This window comes from Lontra canadensis, unplaced genomic scaffold (assembly GCF_010015895.1).
Source record: "Lontra canadensis isolate GAN:19392208 unplaced genomic scaffold, GSC_riverotter_1.0 scaffold191, whole genome shotgun sequence".
In the NCBI taxonomy this organism is placed as follows: domain Eukaryota; kingdom Metazoa; phylum Chordata; class Mammalia; order Carnivora; family Mustelidae; genus Lontra; species Lontra canadensis.
Window position 1 is genome coordinate 1,446,945 of NW_022631185.1, and position 15,691 is coordinate 1,462,635.

General features: G+C 47.6%; 2 protein-coding genes across 2 annotated transcripts in view; one reads left to right on the forward strand and one right to left on the reverse strand.

Annotated features, from left to right (window-relative positions):
- Positions 1-2,170: 2,170 nt before the first annotated feature.
- On the reverse strand, positions 2,171-9,227 carry ZNF132 (zinc finger protein 132). The gene is given in 3 exon segments (XM_032847642.1): positions 2,171-4,665; positions 6,011-6,179; positions 9,102-9,227. Coding segments are annotated over 3 exon segments (2,169 nt in total). The 5' UTR covers positions 9,147-9,227; the 3' UTR covers positions 2,171-2,710.
- A 223-nt stretch (positions 9,228-9,450) lies between these two features.
- The window catches only part of LOC116861153 (zinc finger protein 324A-like), a 38,116-nt gene continuing 31,875 nt past the window's right edge, over positions 9,451-15,691 (forward strand). The window contains exon 1 of the mRNA XM_032847662.1: positions 9,451-9,762. Coding sequence (XP_032703553.1) covers positions 9,745-9,762 — 18 coding nt within the window. The 5' untranslated portion in view covers positions 9,451-9,744. The remainder of the gene's footprint in view (positions 9,763-15,691) is intronic.

Genomic DNA, 15,691 nt, shown 5'->3' on the forward strand with positions numbered 1-15,691 from the left:
TCCCACATGAGTCCTCCATGTTGGTAAAAGACAATTATTACATCCAGAAAGGCAGGCCTGAGCAGGGTGGGGGATTCCCCCAAATATCTCATTGTGCTAGGGAGTACTTGAGCAGCCCTGCTGTAATCTTTGATGAATGCAAGCCTGTTTTGGGTTCCGCCTCTAATGTGGCTATCACTCCTCGTCCCCTCTGGGCTTTTGGGAAAGTCACCCTGAGAAGAGGTGGCAGTAGCACTGCCTTCCCACCTACGATGCAGTATGGATAGACTGTGCACCCTAAAGCCTGTCATGTCAGAAAACTCTGTCTTTCTTACCCAAAGTCTGCCTAGGGGAATGTATATAGCCCACCCACAGGTTTTGGTAAACTGCTTTTGTATTGTACAAAATGTTTGTATTGTTTTTTTTTTTTAAGATTTTATTTATTTATTTGACAGACAGAGATCACAAGTAGGCAGAGAGGCAGGCAGAGAGATAGAGAGGAGGAAGCAGGCTCCCTGCTGAGCAGAAAGCCTGATGCGGGGCTCGATCCCAAGACCGTGGGATCATGACCTGAGCCAAAGGCAGAGGCTTTAACCCACTGAGCCACGCAGGCACCCCCAAAAAGTTTTTTGAAATTGCTTCTAACATAAAATCAAAAGCCACATAAAAATCTGAATATCTGGCTCTTCCCAGAAAGGTAAGAGATGTGGGAGACCCATATTAACTCCACCATGTTGTCTCCCCACCCCTTAAAAAGGATAAACTTCCTTGGTAGCTACCAGAGGTGGAATAATGAATGCCATGGCTAGGCGATTCTCTAAAAACTCTGGCTACTCACATAAACCATTCTCCAGACCATGAGCTCTATCCTCTTGATATGAGGTTCCTGTGTGGTGACAGCCACAAGGTGAACAGCTCAAGGAAAATAAGGAATTCTTACATTTGTTTGGATTTCCATTATGGGTAATACACAGGTCTGCAGGTCTTGAGAATTTCTTCACTCTTATCTCACTTGGCCATAGTCATCTGGAAAGTTTTTTTTTCTTTTTTAAATATTTTATTTTTAAGTAATCTGTACATCCAACATGGGGCTCAAACTCACAACCTCAAGATCAAGAGTTGCATGTTCTACCAACTGAGCCAGCCAGGCACCCCAATCTGCAAGTTTTTGATATACCTTTAGAACAGCCAAGTTCCCTCTAGTTTACCAGTCTGCTCCAAACCCAGTGTTTCCTACTAACAATGGCTCCCAAATGGCCTCTGTAGATCTCATATTAAGTTATACTTGCCTCACCCTGCAGAGCCACAGCTGATGGAGAACTGTGGTGCTCCTTTGTCCCTAGCGGCAGTGCTGTAATTTACTAGTCTCCCCAACTCCCTATTACCTCACACCGATTGTTTCTCTGTTCACATACAGAATCCACTGGGCCTCTACCAGCCTCCCAGGGTCATATCTTCTTTATGGAACCAGAAGACAGCTTCTCCTCAGATGGGAAAATCCAGACATCTCTCTAGGAACCAGGGACCTGCCTCCTAATCCAACAGTGCAGACTAGCATCCTCTTTCAAGGTGAACTGTGGGCCTTCTGGTAACTCTGAAACATAGGCCACTATGTTCACTTTATGAACCCTTCAGTTTTTTTCCTAGTCCTTCACACTCACTGCAAAGTAGGCCAGAACAGAATGTAAAGCAACTCCCTATGTTCCTTCTACACCGTGAGGCAGATGGTGCTGCGTGCCCTGTCTTAGCCATCCCTCACTCTACCCACTTTTTTCAGCCTACTCCACCAAACCCCCCAAGAATAAAGCTGATGTGAGACGTACCTGGATGGCTCAGTTGGTTAAGCATCTGCCTTCAGCTCAGGTCGTGATCCTAGGGTCCTGGGATCCAGCCCTACGTTAGGCTCTCTGTTCATTAGGGAGCCTGTTTCTCCCTCTCCCTCTGTCTGCCACACCCCCTGCTTGTGCTCTGTCAAATAAATAAATAAAATCTAAAATAAATAAAGGTGACTTGATCAGGGCATTTGGATAGCTCATATAGTTAAGCACTCTTGATTTCAGCTCAGTTCATGATCTCAGGGTTGTGATTTTGACCCTGAGTCAGGCTCTACGCTGGGCATGGAGCCTGCTTAGGATTCTCTCTCTCCCTCTGCCCCTTCCATCCCTCTCTTAAAAAAAAAAAAAAAAAAGACTTGGTTACTTGGTCTTTATTATCATGCAGAATACAGAAGACCAAGATAAGCGGTTCCAGGGGAGGGTGATGTGTGGGCTCATTGGACACATAATTGGGGTTACATGCAGACATGACAATATCCATGAGGAATGGACATCTTTCTGAGAAGCCCAAACTGGACATCCCTCGAGGCCCTTGACCAGCATGGGGTTAATTCACTTCCTAACCATTTTAGAGGCAATGGGAATGAATCCATTCCAATAGGCCCAAGACAATCCTGTTTCCCTCCACGAAAGGGGAAGGGAAGCACAGGGAGCTGTTTTCTTCCTGCATATGTAGATGACTGCTGCAAATATTTGGATCCAGGCAGGCTGGAAAGGGGTTTATGCTCCAGAGGGGAGAGAGCTCAGTCCTGGGCTGCTCAGAAAGGGCAGAGTACCTTCTGAAGCCTTCTCCACACTAGTGGTACATCCAGGTAACTTCTCTGTGGGTATTCTGCTGCATGAAGTTTGACTTGGCTGAAGATCGTCTCAGAAGGACCATCTCCATAAGGTTCCTTTCAGGTATGAATCCTTTTATGCTGAGCAAGATTGCAGAGGCGGCTGAAGATTTTCCCACAGTGGCCACATTCATAAGTCCTTTCTCTGGTGTGAACTGGCTCGTGTCGAACAAGTGTAGATCTTTCACTAAAGGCTTTCCGACATTGGCTGCACTCATAGGGCCTTTCTTGTGTGTGAACTCTCTGGTGACGAACCAGGTGAGAGTTATTGCTGAAGGCTCTCCCACATTCACTGCATTCATAAGGCCTTTCTCCAGTGTGAACTCTCCAGTGATAAGAGAGGCTGGACTTTCGGCTAAAGAATTTCCCACATTCACTGCACTCATAAGGCCTTTCTCCAGTGTGAACTTTCTGATGTTTAATGAGAATGGAGTTCTGGCTAAAGAATTTCCCACATTCACTGCACTCATAAGGCCTTTCTCTTGTGTGAACTCTCCAGTGCTCAATGAGACTAGAACTGTGAGCAAAGGCTTTCGCACATTCATTGCACTCATAAGGCCTTTCCCCAGTGTGAATTCTCCAGTGCTAAATCAGGCTGGAGCTGCGGCTGAAGGCCTTTCTACATTCGCTGCATTCATAAGGCCTTTGCCCAGTATGTACTTTCTGGTGCTGAATGAGGGTGGAACTATTGCTGAAGGTTTTCCCACATTTGGTGCACTCAAAAGGCCATTCTCCAGTGTGAACTTTCTGATGTCGAAGGAGGTGGGAGCTTTGGCTAAAGTCTCTACCACATTCACTGCACTCAAAAGGCCGTTCTCCAGTGTGAACCTTCTGGTGCTGCGCAAGGTTGGAGTTATTGTTAAAAGCTCTTCCACACTCACTGCACTCATAAGGCCTTTCTCCAGTGTGAACTCTCCAGTGCTGAATGAGGGCAGAGCTGTGGCTGAAGGCTTTACCACATTGATTGCACTCATAAGGTCTCACTTGAGTGTGAACTTTCTGGTGCTGAAGGAAATTGGAGCTTTGGCTGAAGGCTCTTCCACATTTGCTGCACTCAAAAGGCCTTTCTCCAGTGTGAACTTTCTCATGCCGAGTGAGGTGTGACCTGTTACTAAAGGCTTTCCCACATTCACTACACTCATAAGGCCTTTCTCCTGTGTGAATTCTCTGGTGATGAACAAGTGTGAGTTTGTGTTGGAAGGTTTTCCCAGAATCACCACACTCATAATATTTTACTCCAGTGTGAAATTTCTGGTGTTTCCTCAGTTTAGAAGGGTGACTGAAGGTCTTCCCACATGCTTTACACACATGACATGTTTCCTGATCATGACATTTTTGATGATTAACAAGGGTTGATTTTCCTCTAAGGGTTGATTCCTCTAAGGAATTTCCAACTGTTGGGCATCTAAATGGTGTCTCTTTAGAGTGAGTTCTCAGGTGGTTGAGGAGAGTGGAGGTCTTCTGAAAGGCTTTTCCACAGTTGCTGCACTTAAAGAGCTTCTGTGTGGTATGGACTTCTGTGAGCTGCTCAAGATTAGAGTTGTGTGAAAAGGTCTCCCTGCACTCTGTGCTCCTTTGTGGCTTCCTGCTGCTGTCAGTGGTTGAGTGCTGGAAGAGGTCATGGCTCTCCAAGGCATCCTTACCACCTTTTCCACAAGTGAAGGGCTTCCCCACAAGTGAAGACAGGTGAACTGTAAGATTTTCCACATGTGAGTCCTTATCCTTGTCCCATCTGAAGGGCTTTTCTCCACTGAGCTCCTTCTGGTGCTGGTGAAGGTTTGCACTGAATGAAAATTCTCTTCCACATGTTCCACATGTATAGAGGGTCTCCTCAGGATATGTTCTTTGATGTTCATCCAGGTGCAAAATGTCTTTCAAGAATGGGCCACACATATCACAGGTGTCAGCCTTCTGGGTAGAAGGATTTGCACTGGGGATCCTGACCTGTGACATCCCTTCTACAGAAGTATTCTGCTTGGAATGGGCCCCTTCATCTTCCACTCCATGCCAACAACCTGAAAGCAGAGAAGTTTCTGGCAAACTGAGTGTTCCACTTGGTGGAAAGGGTAACTTCATTAGAACTATATGGCTGAGATATACAGGAATGGGTCCAAGGGATGTTGACAGGCCAAGGGCCCAGAATAAGAGTGAAGAGCCTACTGTGCAAGACAGGACCTAACCAAGCCACAGAATAAAGGAGGCCTTACTAAAGTCAAGGACAAAGAGAAGGACAAATGATGTGTGTGTGTATGTGTGCACGCGTGTGCGCGCACGCATCAGTAAGCACATGAAAAGTTGCTCAACACCATTGGTCGTTAAAGAAATGCATATCAAAACCACTTCACACCACCTAGGCTATCTATGTGAAAACAGACAACAAGTATTGATAAGGAAGTAGAAAAGTTGGAATGCTCATACACTGCTGTGGAGCTATACAACAGAGCTGCCAATTTGGAAAACAGTTTGGCAATCCCATTTCTATTTATCTACCCAAAAGAAATGAAAACATACTTATGCAAAACCTTGTACTTGAATGTTCATAGCAACATTTTTCTTAACACCCGAAAAGTGGAAACAAAACAAATGCCCAACCAACTGACGAGTGAATAAACAAACCATGGTACAGCTCCACATCAGAATGTTATTTGGCCGTAAGATGGAATGCAGTCCTGACGTGTTTTACAGCATGGATGACCTCAAATATATTATGCTAAGTGAACGCCATTCATGGAAAAACATACTGTGTAACTCCGTTTGTATGAAATGTCTAAATAAGCAAACGTACACAGTCATAAAGTATGTTAGCAGTTGCCTAAGGCTGAGAGAGAACGGCTGAAGGAGAATGCGGAAGGAATGTTAATGGGCACATTTTCTCTTTAGGTGATAAAAATGTTCTAAAATTAGTTTATGGTGGTATTTATACAACTGTGCAAATACACTAAAAATCACTGAGCTATACACTTCAAAGTATGAACTGTATGGTATATCTCAATGAAAATTTTTTTTTTTTTAAGTCTCATGAGGGAAGGAAAAGAATCTAGGTGTCCCCCACAATGGATCATCCAGCCAGGATTGGTCAAGCTTAGTTGGATCCATCAGGCAGACGACAGGTGCCTGATCCCCAACTTTTGCCCCCACAGGGCCCCTGGGCAAGAGCTATTGGGACTATTCGTGAGGCTGTTGAGAGAGACGTGGAGAATGCACACAGCCCAGTCCCAGCACCCACAAGATCTGTAATAGGAAACCTGCAAAGAACCAGTGCCTTGGGTCCAGCTATGGGGCGAACAGAAATCCTTCTTTGAGAAGAAGGCAAAAGGGCAGAAGTTGGTTACCATGCTGGGCCGGGCAGAAAGGCCTTACCAAGTGAGGTCATGAGCTCAAAGTTCTCCAGCATCACACTGTGGTACAGGTGCCTCTGGCTTACATTAAGAATCCCCCACTCCTCCCTGGAGAAGTACACGAACACATCTTCAAAGGTCACTGGGCTCTGCAATGATGGGACACCTAAGCCAAGGCACCAATGGATGGGCTGAAAAACAAACAAAATAGTTACATGGATGCAGGCCCTTGATCTATGACTCAGAGTGCTGCCACACCTACTACTGGCACGTCCTCTTCTTGTGACCCCTCGGTCCTCTTCCCCTCACTCACCTGCAGCTCCTCTTCCTCCTCAGTCCCCCACCTCGGAGGAGATGAGAGGCCCTGACACCACTGGTGTCCCTCTCTCCTTGTAGTCCCACTGGTCACTGTATCCAGGCCAACCCAAGCCAGGTGGGCAGACAGTTGCTGTCTGAGCGCTGGACTGGCCAGGAACCCCTCCCCAAGGTAAACAAACTCTCTCGTGTTATGTCTCTTGTCTCTCCAGATCACACTAAGCAAGTATAAAAAAATTCAGACTCTCTTTTCTCCCTTAAGCCTCTAGTACCAGGGCCCTGGGCACACTGGTTCACATTCCCTTACCTTGTACATGTCATTCTTTGGACTACACCATCATCATATCTAGCCCCCCTCTCCCCGTCCACACCACAGGCATCTCCCTAAATCCCTATATCCTACTATGCGCACAGCACACCCAACAAAGGCAACCAGGATCCAACACTGAGCCTGGCCTGCCTGGATCTCCAAAAAACACGACTTCCAGAAACAGCCATCACTTCTAGTTAATGCCTCCCCTCCTAGTCCTGTTACTTCAGCCTTCAGTTCTCCAGAACCATGAGTAGATCTTAAACACCCCTGCTCTCTTCCACCTCTATCCTTGTCCCCTCATGCTGTCCCTTCACCTGTCAAAGCTGTTCTCACTCTTCCTAGTAGACAAATCCCAAACCTACTGTCCCCTATCCCTGGCTTAGGGACTCTTAGGTTACACTGACCTTTTCTGCCCCTGATTATTCTCCAGCCAGACACCCCCTCCCCCACCCTCAGACCCCAAGGAGGGTGGCCACAAAAACCTGATGAGTTGTAGAGCAGTAAACCAGTCCTACCTCAGACCCCACTGTCATCCTACCTCTGTTACTTTCATGCTTCATGTCTAGTCTCTCATCAGAGGCCTGGTCACCGTTCACCACAGCCACACATCATGTCCACACACAAGTCTTCATCCGTTGGATGTCTCCGGCCTGGACTTGATATAAAGATTACTTGATACCTTAATTTGGAAGTCTGTCAGATACCTCAAATACAATATGGCCCAAACCCAACTCTTTATCTTCCCTCTGATATCTACTCACTCTAACTTCCACATCTATCTATCTGGATCAACCCTCATATCTCACTGTGTCACATCAGGAAATCTAGTCCACCCTTCTTAAAAAGTTCAAGAGCCAACAATTTCTCCTACTTCTACCTTTGGCCTAAAAGCACATACACCTGAACTATTGCAGTCACTCAACGGAAGACTCAGTGGTCGTCCTACCTCCAACCCCACCTCCACCGCCCCCTGACCAAATCTGTTCTCCATTCAGCATCCAGAGGTAGCTTATTAAAACCTGAGTCAGGGGATCTGGGTGGCTCAGTGGTTGAGTGTCTGCCTTTGGCTCAGGTCATGATCCTAGGGTCTTGGGATCGGGCCCCTTGTCGGGCTCCCTGTTTGGCGGGAAGCCTGCCTCTCCCACTGTCCCTGCTTGTGTTCCCTCTCCCACTGTCTCTCTCTCTCTGTCAAATAAATAAAATCTTAAAAAAAAAAAAAAAAAAAAAAGAAAAGACCTGAGTCAGAATACCTCCCTTCTCTGCTCTAAACTTTCCACACTCCCACCACACTCTATAAATAGAGACTTAGCTCCTCAGCTTGCCATTCCAGGCCAATACCTGTCCTCCTGCTCTCTATGTCCACCAGACAAAATACAGACCTGTAGTTCTCTGAACATTTTCATCCTATACTCACCTCCAAGAAATTTGCACATCCTGGTCCCTGTGCCTGGGACACCCTTCCAGACCTTATCCCATAGGATTCCAGAAATGTGAATATCAGGGGAGGTCATCAAGAGGATGTGACTGCCAGATGACCCACGCATGAGCTGGACCTGGGCAATCGAGGTTTGTCCTCACCTCCGGTCCTTGGAATGTGTATTCTTACCCCCTCCCAGAAATTCCCTCAGGGACATAGCCTTGAGATTGTGATGTGGTGCTGAAACCATCTGGGTGGTATCCGTGACTGAACCAAGTTAAGGTCTCTGTATAAACTTATGATTCAGTGGGCTGATGTGGAGGTCTACTCTTCTTGTGGCTGTCCAAGGCAAGCTTGCTGTGTACCTACCCTTGCTTATTTAACCTGCAACCTACGAATCTGGAGTGACCTGCCTCTTTCTTCACTCTCTCCCTGCCCTCCACCTACAGGCTCGGTGTCAGATTACAGCAGGTAAGCTCTGGAGGAGGTTGCAAACTAACAGTGAACCCCTCCATATAACTTCCGGCCTGGATTTTGGATGCTAGGAGAAGTGACTCTCTGGCTTCCAGACTCAAGTGTAGGTGAAGAGTCCAGGACACCACTCTTCCCCGTACAGGCGGTACAGGATCAGGACGGATCCCAGCGGGTAAGGGGCTGGGACACCCTCCACTCACCTGACCCGGGTCCATCTGCGACGCTGCTGTCCTGGTCAGTCTGTGGTTTGGGCGGGACGGTGAGAGGCGGCGACAGGGACAAGCAATGAGGGCTAATCCAAAGCTTCAAATCCCCACTGTCCGGGGTGACCGCGGGCTGACGGTCGCACTAAGGGCCTTAGTCTTCCCCAGCATAGCATGCACCCAGGGACCTGGGAACTGCATCCCGGGACCGTGGGACGAAGGCGAAGCGTGGGGGTCGTTACCTCCGTTCTGCATCCGGGGTAACCAAGGCTCAGGAAGGAGGAGCCGTTAGCGGAGGGGGAAAAGTGCGTGCAGTGGAGTTGTGACAGTCCCGGCACTTCCCTACCCTCATCTCTGGTCCCAGGGGCCACCTGCCAAGCACCCCACCAACCGCGAATTGAGGAATGCAGTGGCGACAACGGAAGTCCCGCCCCATCCTCAGCTGCTTACGCAGAAACGCCCAGACCTTGAGCAAGCAGGGGCTCCAGGCCCGCAGCCCGTTAAGACTCTAGGTCCCGGAGCCAGTCGCCGCGCCGCTGCGTCGTTGCCGAGGTGATCGGGACCCACGCCCGGCATGCCCCTGCTCCCGCGACGCGAACTACATTACCCAGAAAGCCCCTCACCGAGTGTTCCCTCAGTGTATCCCTGTGAGCGCGCCGTCCGGACTCTGGCCAATGATGAGCTAGGGGCGTTTCCGACACAGCCGAGGTCTTCCGGTCGCCACTTCCGGGATCCGGCCATTTCTTTGTCCACTTGCGGTTTTGTCCGGTGTGGCTGAGGGACCTTGCTGCCAGATTGTGGCCTGTGTCCAGGAGGCTCCCCGGTCCTGCGGGCGTGATGAGTGAGCGTATCGAGCAGTCACGGCTGAAGAATCGTGTCCTGGCCCCCACCCGGCTGGACTCAGTCCCAGTGTCCTAGTCCCCGACTGAACTGCGGGCCTTGACGTTCAGGACGATGGAGCGTTCGCAGGGGCCGGGTCTTCATCCCAGAACCTAGTGTCGTGAGATACAGAGGACGCAGGCAGAGGGATCTGCATGTGCAACGACTCAGAGGTAAGACCGACCCGAGAACATTCAGGAAAGCTCCGTCTTCCACTGCAAGGAGTCAAGAGCGTGAGAGGAGTGCTAGGAGTCATGGAAATTTTTTAGTAGAAGAGGGATGACCATGATCTGTTGTAGGATTTTGAGAGTATCCCAATGAATACCCAGTAGACATACTAAGTGAGCGCGCTGGTGGGAGAGGGGTTGTGGCCAGGCTGAAAACAGGACGATTCATGAGGATGCTGCGGCAGCATTCGTCGGGACCGTTACGGTGGTGGCCTGTCCAGGGCAGAAGTAGGAGAGGTGAAAGAAGCGATCATATTTCGGTTTGATTTTCAAGATGGAGTTGATGGGTTTTCGTGGTGGATGTGAGGACTGAATGTAAGTGGCAGATAAAGGACCATCCCAAGGGTTTACAAGGAATGAGGTACTACTGCTCGTTGAGATGGTCCCAAAGGAGGAGGATGTTTTGGGGAAGATTAGCAGTTAGATTTTGTAGACGTAGAGTCCGAATTGTCTGGAGACCTCTGAGTGGGGGTGACATATGTACTGTGAACACACAGGGAGTTCTGGTTTGGCCTCCCATGCCAGGCTGTGGTCCAAGGAAAGGCCTGAGAATGGCATTTTGGAAGGAGAGTCTTGAGTTGTGGTTACAGATGAATGGCCCTGAGGTGAATGTGGGGTGTCCAGGAAGGACCAGTGGCTAGGTGGAGGACATGGGTGCCAAAAAAGAGAAGCGCTGTCCAAAGACCAGTGGATCTGGGGAGAGTGCACATCCAGGAGGACGGCCCACCCTCAGAGGGTGAGCAGGCATGTCAGGGAACAAGGTTTGGGGACATAGGGGAGGTGGCTGGCAGGACAGACTGGGGCCCCAGGTCCCATGCTCAGGGCTCACAGCCATCTGCTCCCTGGCCTGGTATTGCAGAGCCTGTTGACCTTTAAGGAGAAGGCTACATATCTCTTTTAGAAAAAGTGGGGCTCCTTCATAAGGCACAGTGGGGCTACTACCATGGCATGGTCCTGTCCTCACCAGGTTAGGCCAGTGCGTTCCCCGTGGGTTGTGCTGCTGGTCCTGATGCTGGCCCGTGTTTGATACCTCTTCTCCCAGACTGCTGCATAAGCAACCTGAACTCTTTGTCTTGGGACCTTTTTATCATGGTTAAGGGTCAAAAATATCACAACCCGCAGAGGAGATCACATCAAGCTTGGTTATTATCTGGCCAAGAGACCCCATCAGGGCCTGTTGCTTTTCTCTTCCCTCTGTCAGGGAAAAAAACCCCTCCAGCAAGTTTTCTGCCAGCTGTCCCTTGTCAGTCCCTGTGATGACACGTGAGCATTGACATGGTCATTGATTATGGGGACAATGAGCTTTTCTGCTGAGATATGTTCTGGTTCTTCGTTTCGTGAGGTTCCGTTCTCCAGATGCATAGCGATCCTCACCCCTCTTGCTCTGTCATGGGTAAATCCCCGGACATGGGGCTGACCTCTCACAAACCACTTGATCCCATCTAAGAATGACTGTCTGCACTACCCTAAATGTGGTCACCCAAGTTGAACTTGGCAAGGAGACCTGGACAGGGCAGCTTGAATCATTTCTTGACCAGAGAGGCCCATGGAGGACCAGTCCTGGTCAGCATGAAACTGTTGTGGGAGGGACTGTAGCAGTGGGCTCATCTCTCATTTGGTACTTGACCTATGCCCTCTGTTCCCCTGGTCCCAGAGTGAGTAGCCATGCCTCTTTTCAATCGTTCTGATCCCTTTCTGACACTCCATTCTCCTTTCCCTTGACTCTTGTCCCCTGGCTGATCCTTCTGTGTCCTTTGCCTTACAGCTTTTCTCCTTCTCCCCTCTTCTGGTCAGGTCCCCCACCAGTGGCCTCCCCTTAACATGTCCTGAGCTGATACATCTTTAAGTAGTTCTTGAAAATTTGTTCCTCCATGAGACTGCTTGTTCCCTCAAAGGAAGGTAGATGCAGTGTCAGTGGCCGGACCACCCTCACCGCACAGCCCCTGCCTATCGCCAGGCCCTACCAGCTCGACATTTTGCTGACCCACAGAGAACTAACACTGAAGAGACACCCAGTAAACGTATGGTGTCTGGAGAGGAGTTCAGTCACCAAAAATGTTTCAGAATGGGAAAAAAAATCCCAAGTACGTCGGGAAGGTGGGAAGGTTATCACCTTTGCCTCCATCCTGAGAAAGCAGGAGTACATTCATATCTTCAAATGTTGTGAGTGTGGTAACATGAGAAAACCTCCAGCCAGAGCTCTATTCCTTTTGACCACCAGAATGTTCTCCTTGAGAAAGCCTTTATGAAGGCAGTGAGTATGGCCCAGGCTTGAGTGAAATTTTCCATTTCCCCCTTGCACTAAAGGACCCAAGTGCAGAGAATGTGGGCATCTATGTCCAGAGCTCCATTCTTGTTAGCACCAAGAGATTCATGTCAGAGAACAGTTGTAGAGATGCAGTAACTTTCAAGAAAATATTGAACCTGTTTCCTATGATCCTTATTGAAGAAAGGCATAATGAGTACAGCTGATGTTGGAAAGCCGCCTCTCACCAGATTGAATCCAGTTTTGCAGCAAATTAGTGCATTGTGAGTGAGTATAGGGAGTAGGAGAGCAAAAAGCTGCAGCTCCTGCCGTGTTCTGCATAGAAATATTAACTGGAGAAAGCTCCTGTGTGTACAGCCAGCACGGGAGAGCTGTTGGCCACGGCTCCTGCCCTGTCAACACTAACAACTTCAGTAGAAAAAAGCCATTTGAGAGCAGTGAATGTAGTCTTCCACTGCCGTTTTCTTTTTTAAAAAACATTTTATTTTAAATAATCAACCTACTTTACAAACTTTGTTCAATACAAAAGAATTAATACCTGAGAAAGACCCTACCTAGTAGCCTTCAGCCACAAGTTGGACCTTATATAGAAGAACGTTACCTGAAGAGACACTCTGTGACTGCCCTGTGTGTGGGGAAGCCTGTAGGGGCCACCTGGACTTTGAGACCACTTGTTGCACTCCTGGGTGCTGTGGGAAAAGCCCTTCTGTGTTTGATGGTCCCCTCCTGTTGCTCAGCAGAAGCAGTCCCTGTTCCCTGCTTGCCTTCCCCTGGAGAGATGGCGGTGGCCCGGCATCCACTGAAGTGGTATCACGGTGCTCACCCATGACTGAATTTGGCATGGACTCCTGCTCTAAGCAAAGCGCCTGATGGGATAGCTTTTGGAGGGCTTCTGGGTAAATTTCCCATTGTTTATGGACCTTGTGAAGTCTGCCTTTGACATCCCTGATGCCTTCATCGAGCTGCTTCAGGTCCTGCTAACAGTTCTTATGCATTGCTGTCATCACCCAGCTCTGGTACCAGGACCGTGCTCGCTTCGGCAGCACATATAGTAAAATCTGGTACCAGGACCTCACACTGCTCTGGGCCATTTGATAATGCATTTATCACCAGTTAATTCACCTCTGATGTTAGACTCCTGTTTAGCAGGAGCGCATAGAGAACATGACAGGTGTTCATAGGTTGGTCATCAGGGCCCCTGTAGCACCTCACAGAGGGCACAGCAGCAAGGCATGGCTCATCTTGGTCCAGATGTGACTCAGTTGGCTTTGTACCCCATGTTCCCTGGCAAAGAATGAAGCCTGTGTGTTCTGAAGCTTTGGACCTGGAGTTCGCCTAGAAAAGGCAGTGGTTGGTCTGATGGTCTGTGTTTCAGGGACTGTCCTTCCCATCTCAGCAGTGTTTAAAGGAGGCCCCCTGAAGGCCACATCCTAGCAATATATCACCCACTTGTGTTTGTGTGAGAAGGAAATGAGTACCGTTAATGGGTAAAGAACACTGAGTGCGACAGATAGGACATGGGGGAGCCTGGCACAACATTTTCATGTCTGGGTCCTTGCAAGATAAAGGTTTGCAGGGCGTCTTAAGGATCTGTGTAGCTCCCAGAGCTGTATGCCTAACCAGTGTTTCATGCTTTCCTGTCATCTTCTAGTGGGCTGGATACTCTGGTTATCACCATGCGGTCAGGAGCTCCAGGACTGTGAGAATGAAAAGTCCTGTTTGCTAAGTGGCTTTATCGAGGGTTAGTTTACATAGTGTAAAACACACCCATTATAAGTGCACTATTAATGACTTTTCGTAAATGTATAGAGTTGTACAGCCATTATTATCTTACCCATTCCCATCGCCTCAGAAGGTTCCTTTGGACACTTTTATAGCCCAAATCCACTCCCATCCCCAGCCCCTAGCAACCACTAATCTACGTAGTATGTTTCTATACTTTTGCCTTTTCTGGATATTTTGTATCAGTGGAATCATGTAGTATGTAGTTCTTCGTGTCTCGTTTCTGTCACTGAGCTTAATGTTCTTGAGGTTATGCATGTTATTCATAAGTATCAGAATTTTCTTCCATTTTATTGCTGAATAATATTCCTTTGTATGGATACACCACGGTTTATTTATCCATCATTAACTGACAGATTTTGAATTGTTTCAAGTTCTTGGCTATTATAAATGATGCTAGTAGGCACATTTTACTTACAAATCTTTGTGGAGACATATGTTTTCATTTTGCTTGGGTGGATTCTTAGGAGTCAAGGACAGGCTTCCCCAAGATGGGCCACTTTGGCATAAAGATTATTTTGATTTAAAGGTAATCAAGGGGTACCTGGGTGGCTCAGCGTGTGACTCTTGATCTCAGTTCAGGTCTTGATCTCTGATTGTGAGGCAGTTGGCTTCTGCACTGGGTATAGAGCCTACTTAAAAGAAAAAAAGGAATAATCAGAACGCTGGGTGGCCCAGTTGGGTTGAGCGTCTGCTTTCCGCTCAGGTCATAGCACCCGACCCTGGGATCAAGCCCCATATCAGGCTCCCTGCTCAGCGGGAAGCCTCTTTCTCTCTCTCCTCCCTGCTCCTACTCTCTCTCAAATAAATAAATAAAATCTTAAAAAACAAAAAACAAAACCAGCAGATGCAGGAAAAGCTCTCTGCCTTTCCCACAACTGCCTGATTTACATGGGGAAGGAGAGCCTGTAATAGGAAGAGAGCTATGAACAGAGACTCCCCTTTACTTAAGGAATTTATCTGCGTAGTAGAGCAACCTTGTGTTTCCAAATCTCTCTTTTCAACTTCTTGCTGAAGGGCTTTCTCCGCTTCGTATCCTTAGACCTTGCCCTCAGCTCACATAAGCTTCATGTTGCCTCACTGTCTTCGGAATTTTCTGTTTGTTGATTCCCTGTATGTATGCCCATTAAATTTGATTTTCTCTTGATAATCTGTATCATGTCAGTTTGATTCTAAGTCCAGTTAGAAGGACCATAGGGCAGAGTAAGGTCTTCCTGCCTGAGAATTCCTAGGAGTGGAACTGCTAAGTCCTGTGTTAAGTTCATGTTTATCTCTTCACTGCCAAACTGTTTTCCAAAGTGTCTCTACCATTTTATATTCCCACCAGCACTGTAGGACTGTTTGTTTTCTCCGCCTTCCTGCCAACACTTGGTGTTGCATCCTGGTGAGGGTGAAATGGTATCTCAATGGATTTTTTTTAATTGTGGTAAAATACACATAAAACTTCTATTTTTAAGTGTACAGTTCAATGACATTAACTAAATTCACACAGTTGTACAGCTATCCCCCAATACCTCTCTCTAGCTTTTTCGTATTCCAAAACTAAAACTCTGTACCCATCAAACAGTAATCTCAAGGGGTTTTTAACTTAAGTTTTCCTAATGAATAATGACGTCAGGCATCTTTTCATGTACTTTTTAACTATCTGTTTATCTTCTTTGATAAAATGTCCATTCAGATCTTCTGTTCATTTTTAGTTGGGTTGTCTTCTTATCATTGAGTTGCACAAATTCTTTATATATTCTGTATTAAGACTCCGTATTTATTTCCTCTTGGTCTGTGGCTTGTTTTAATTTTTTTTTAAATCTTTTTTTTTTTAAGATTTAT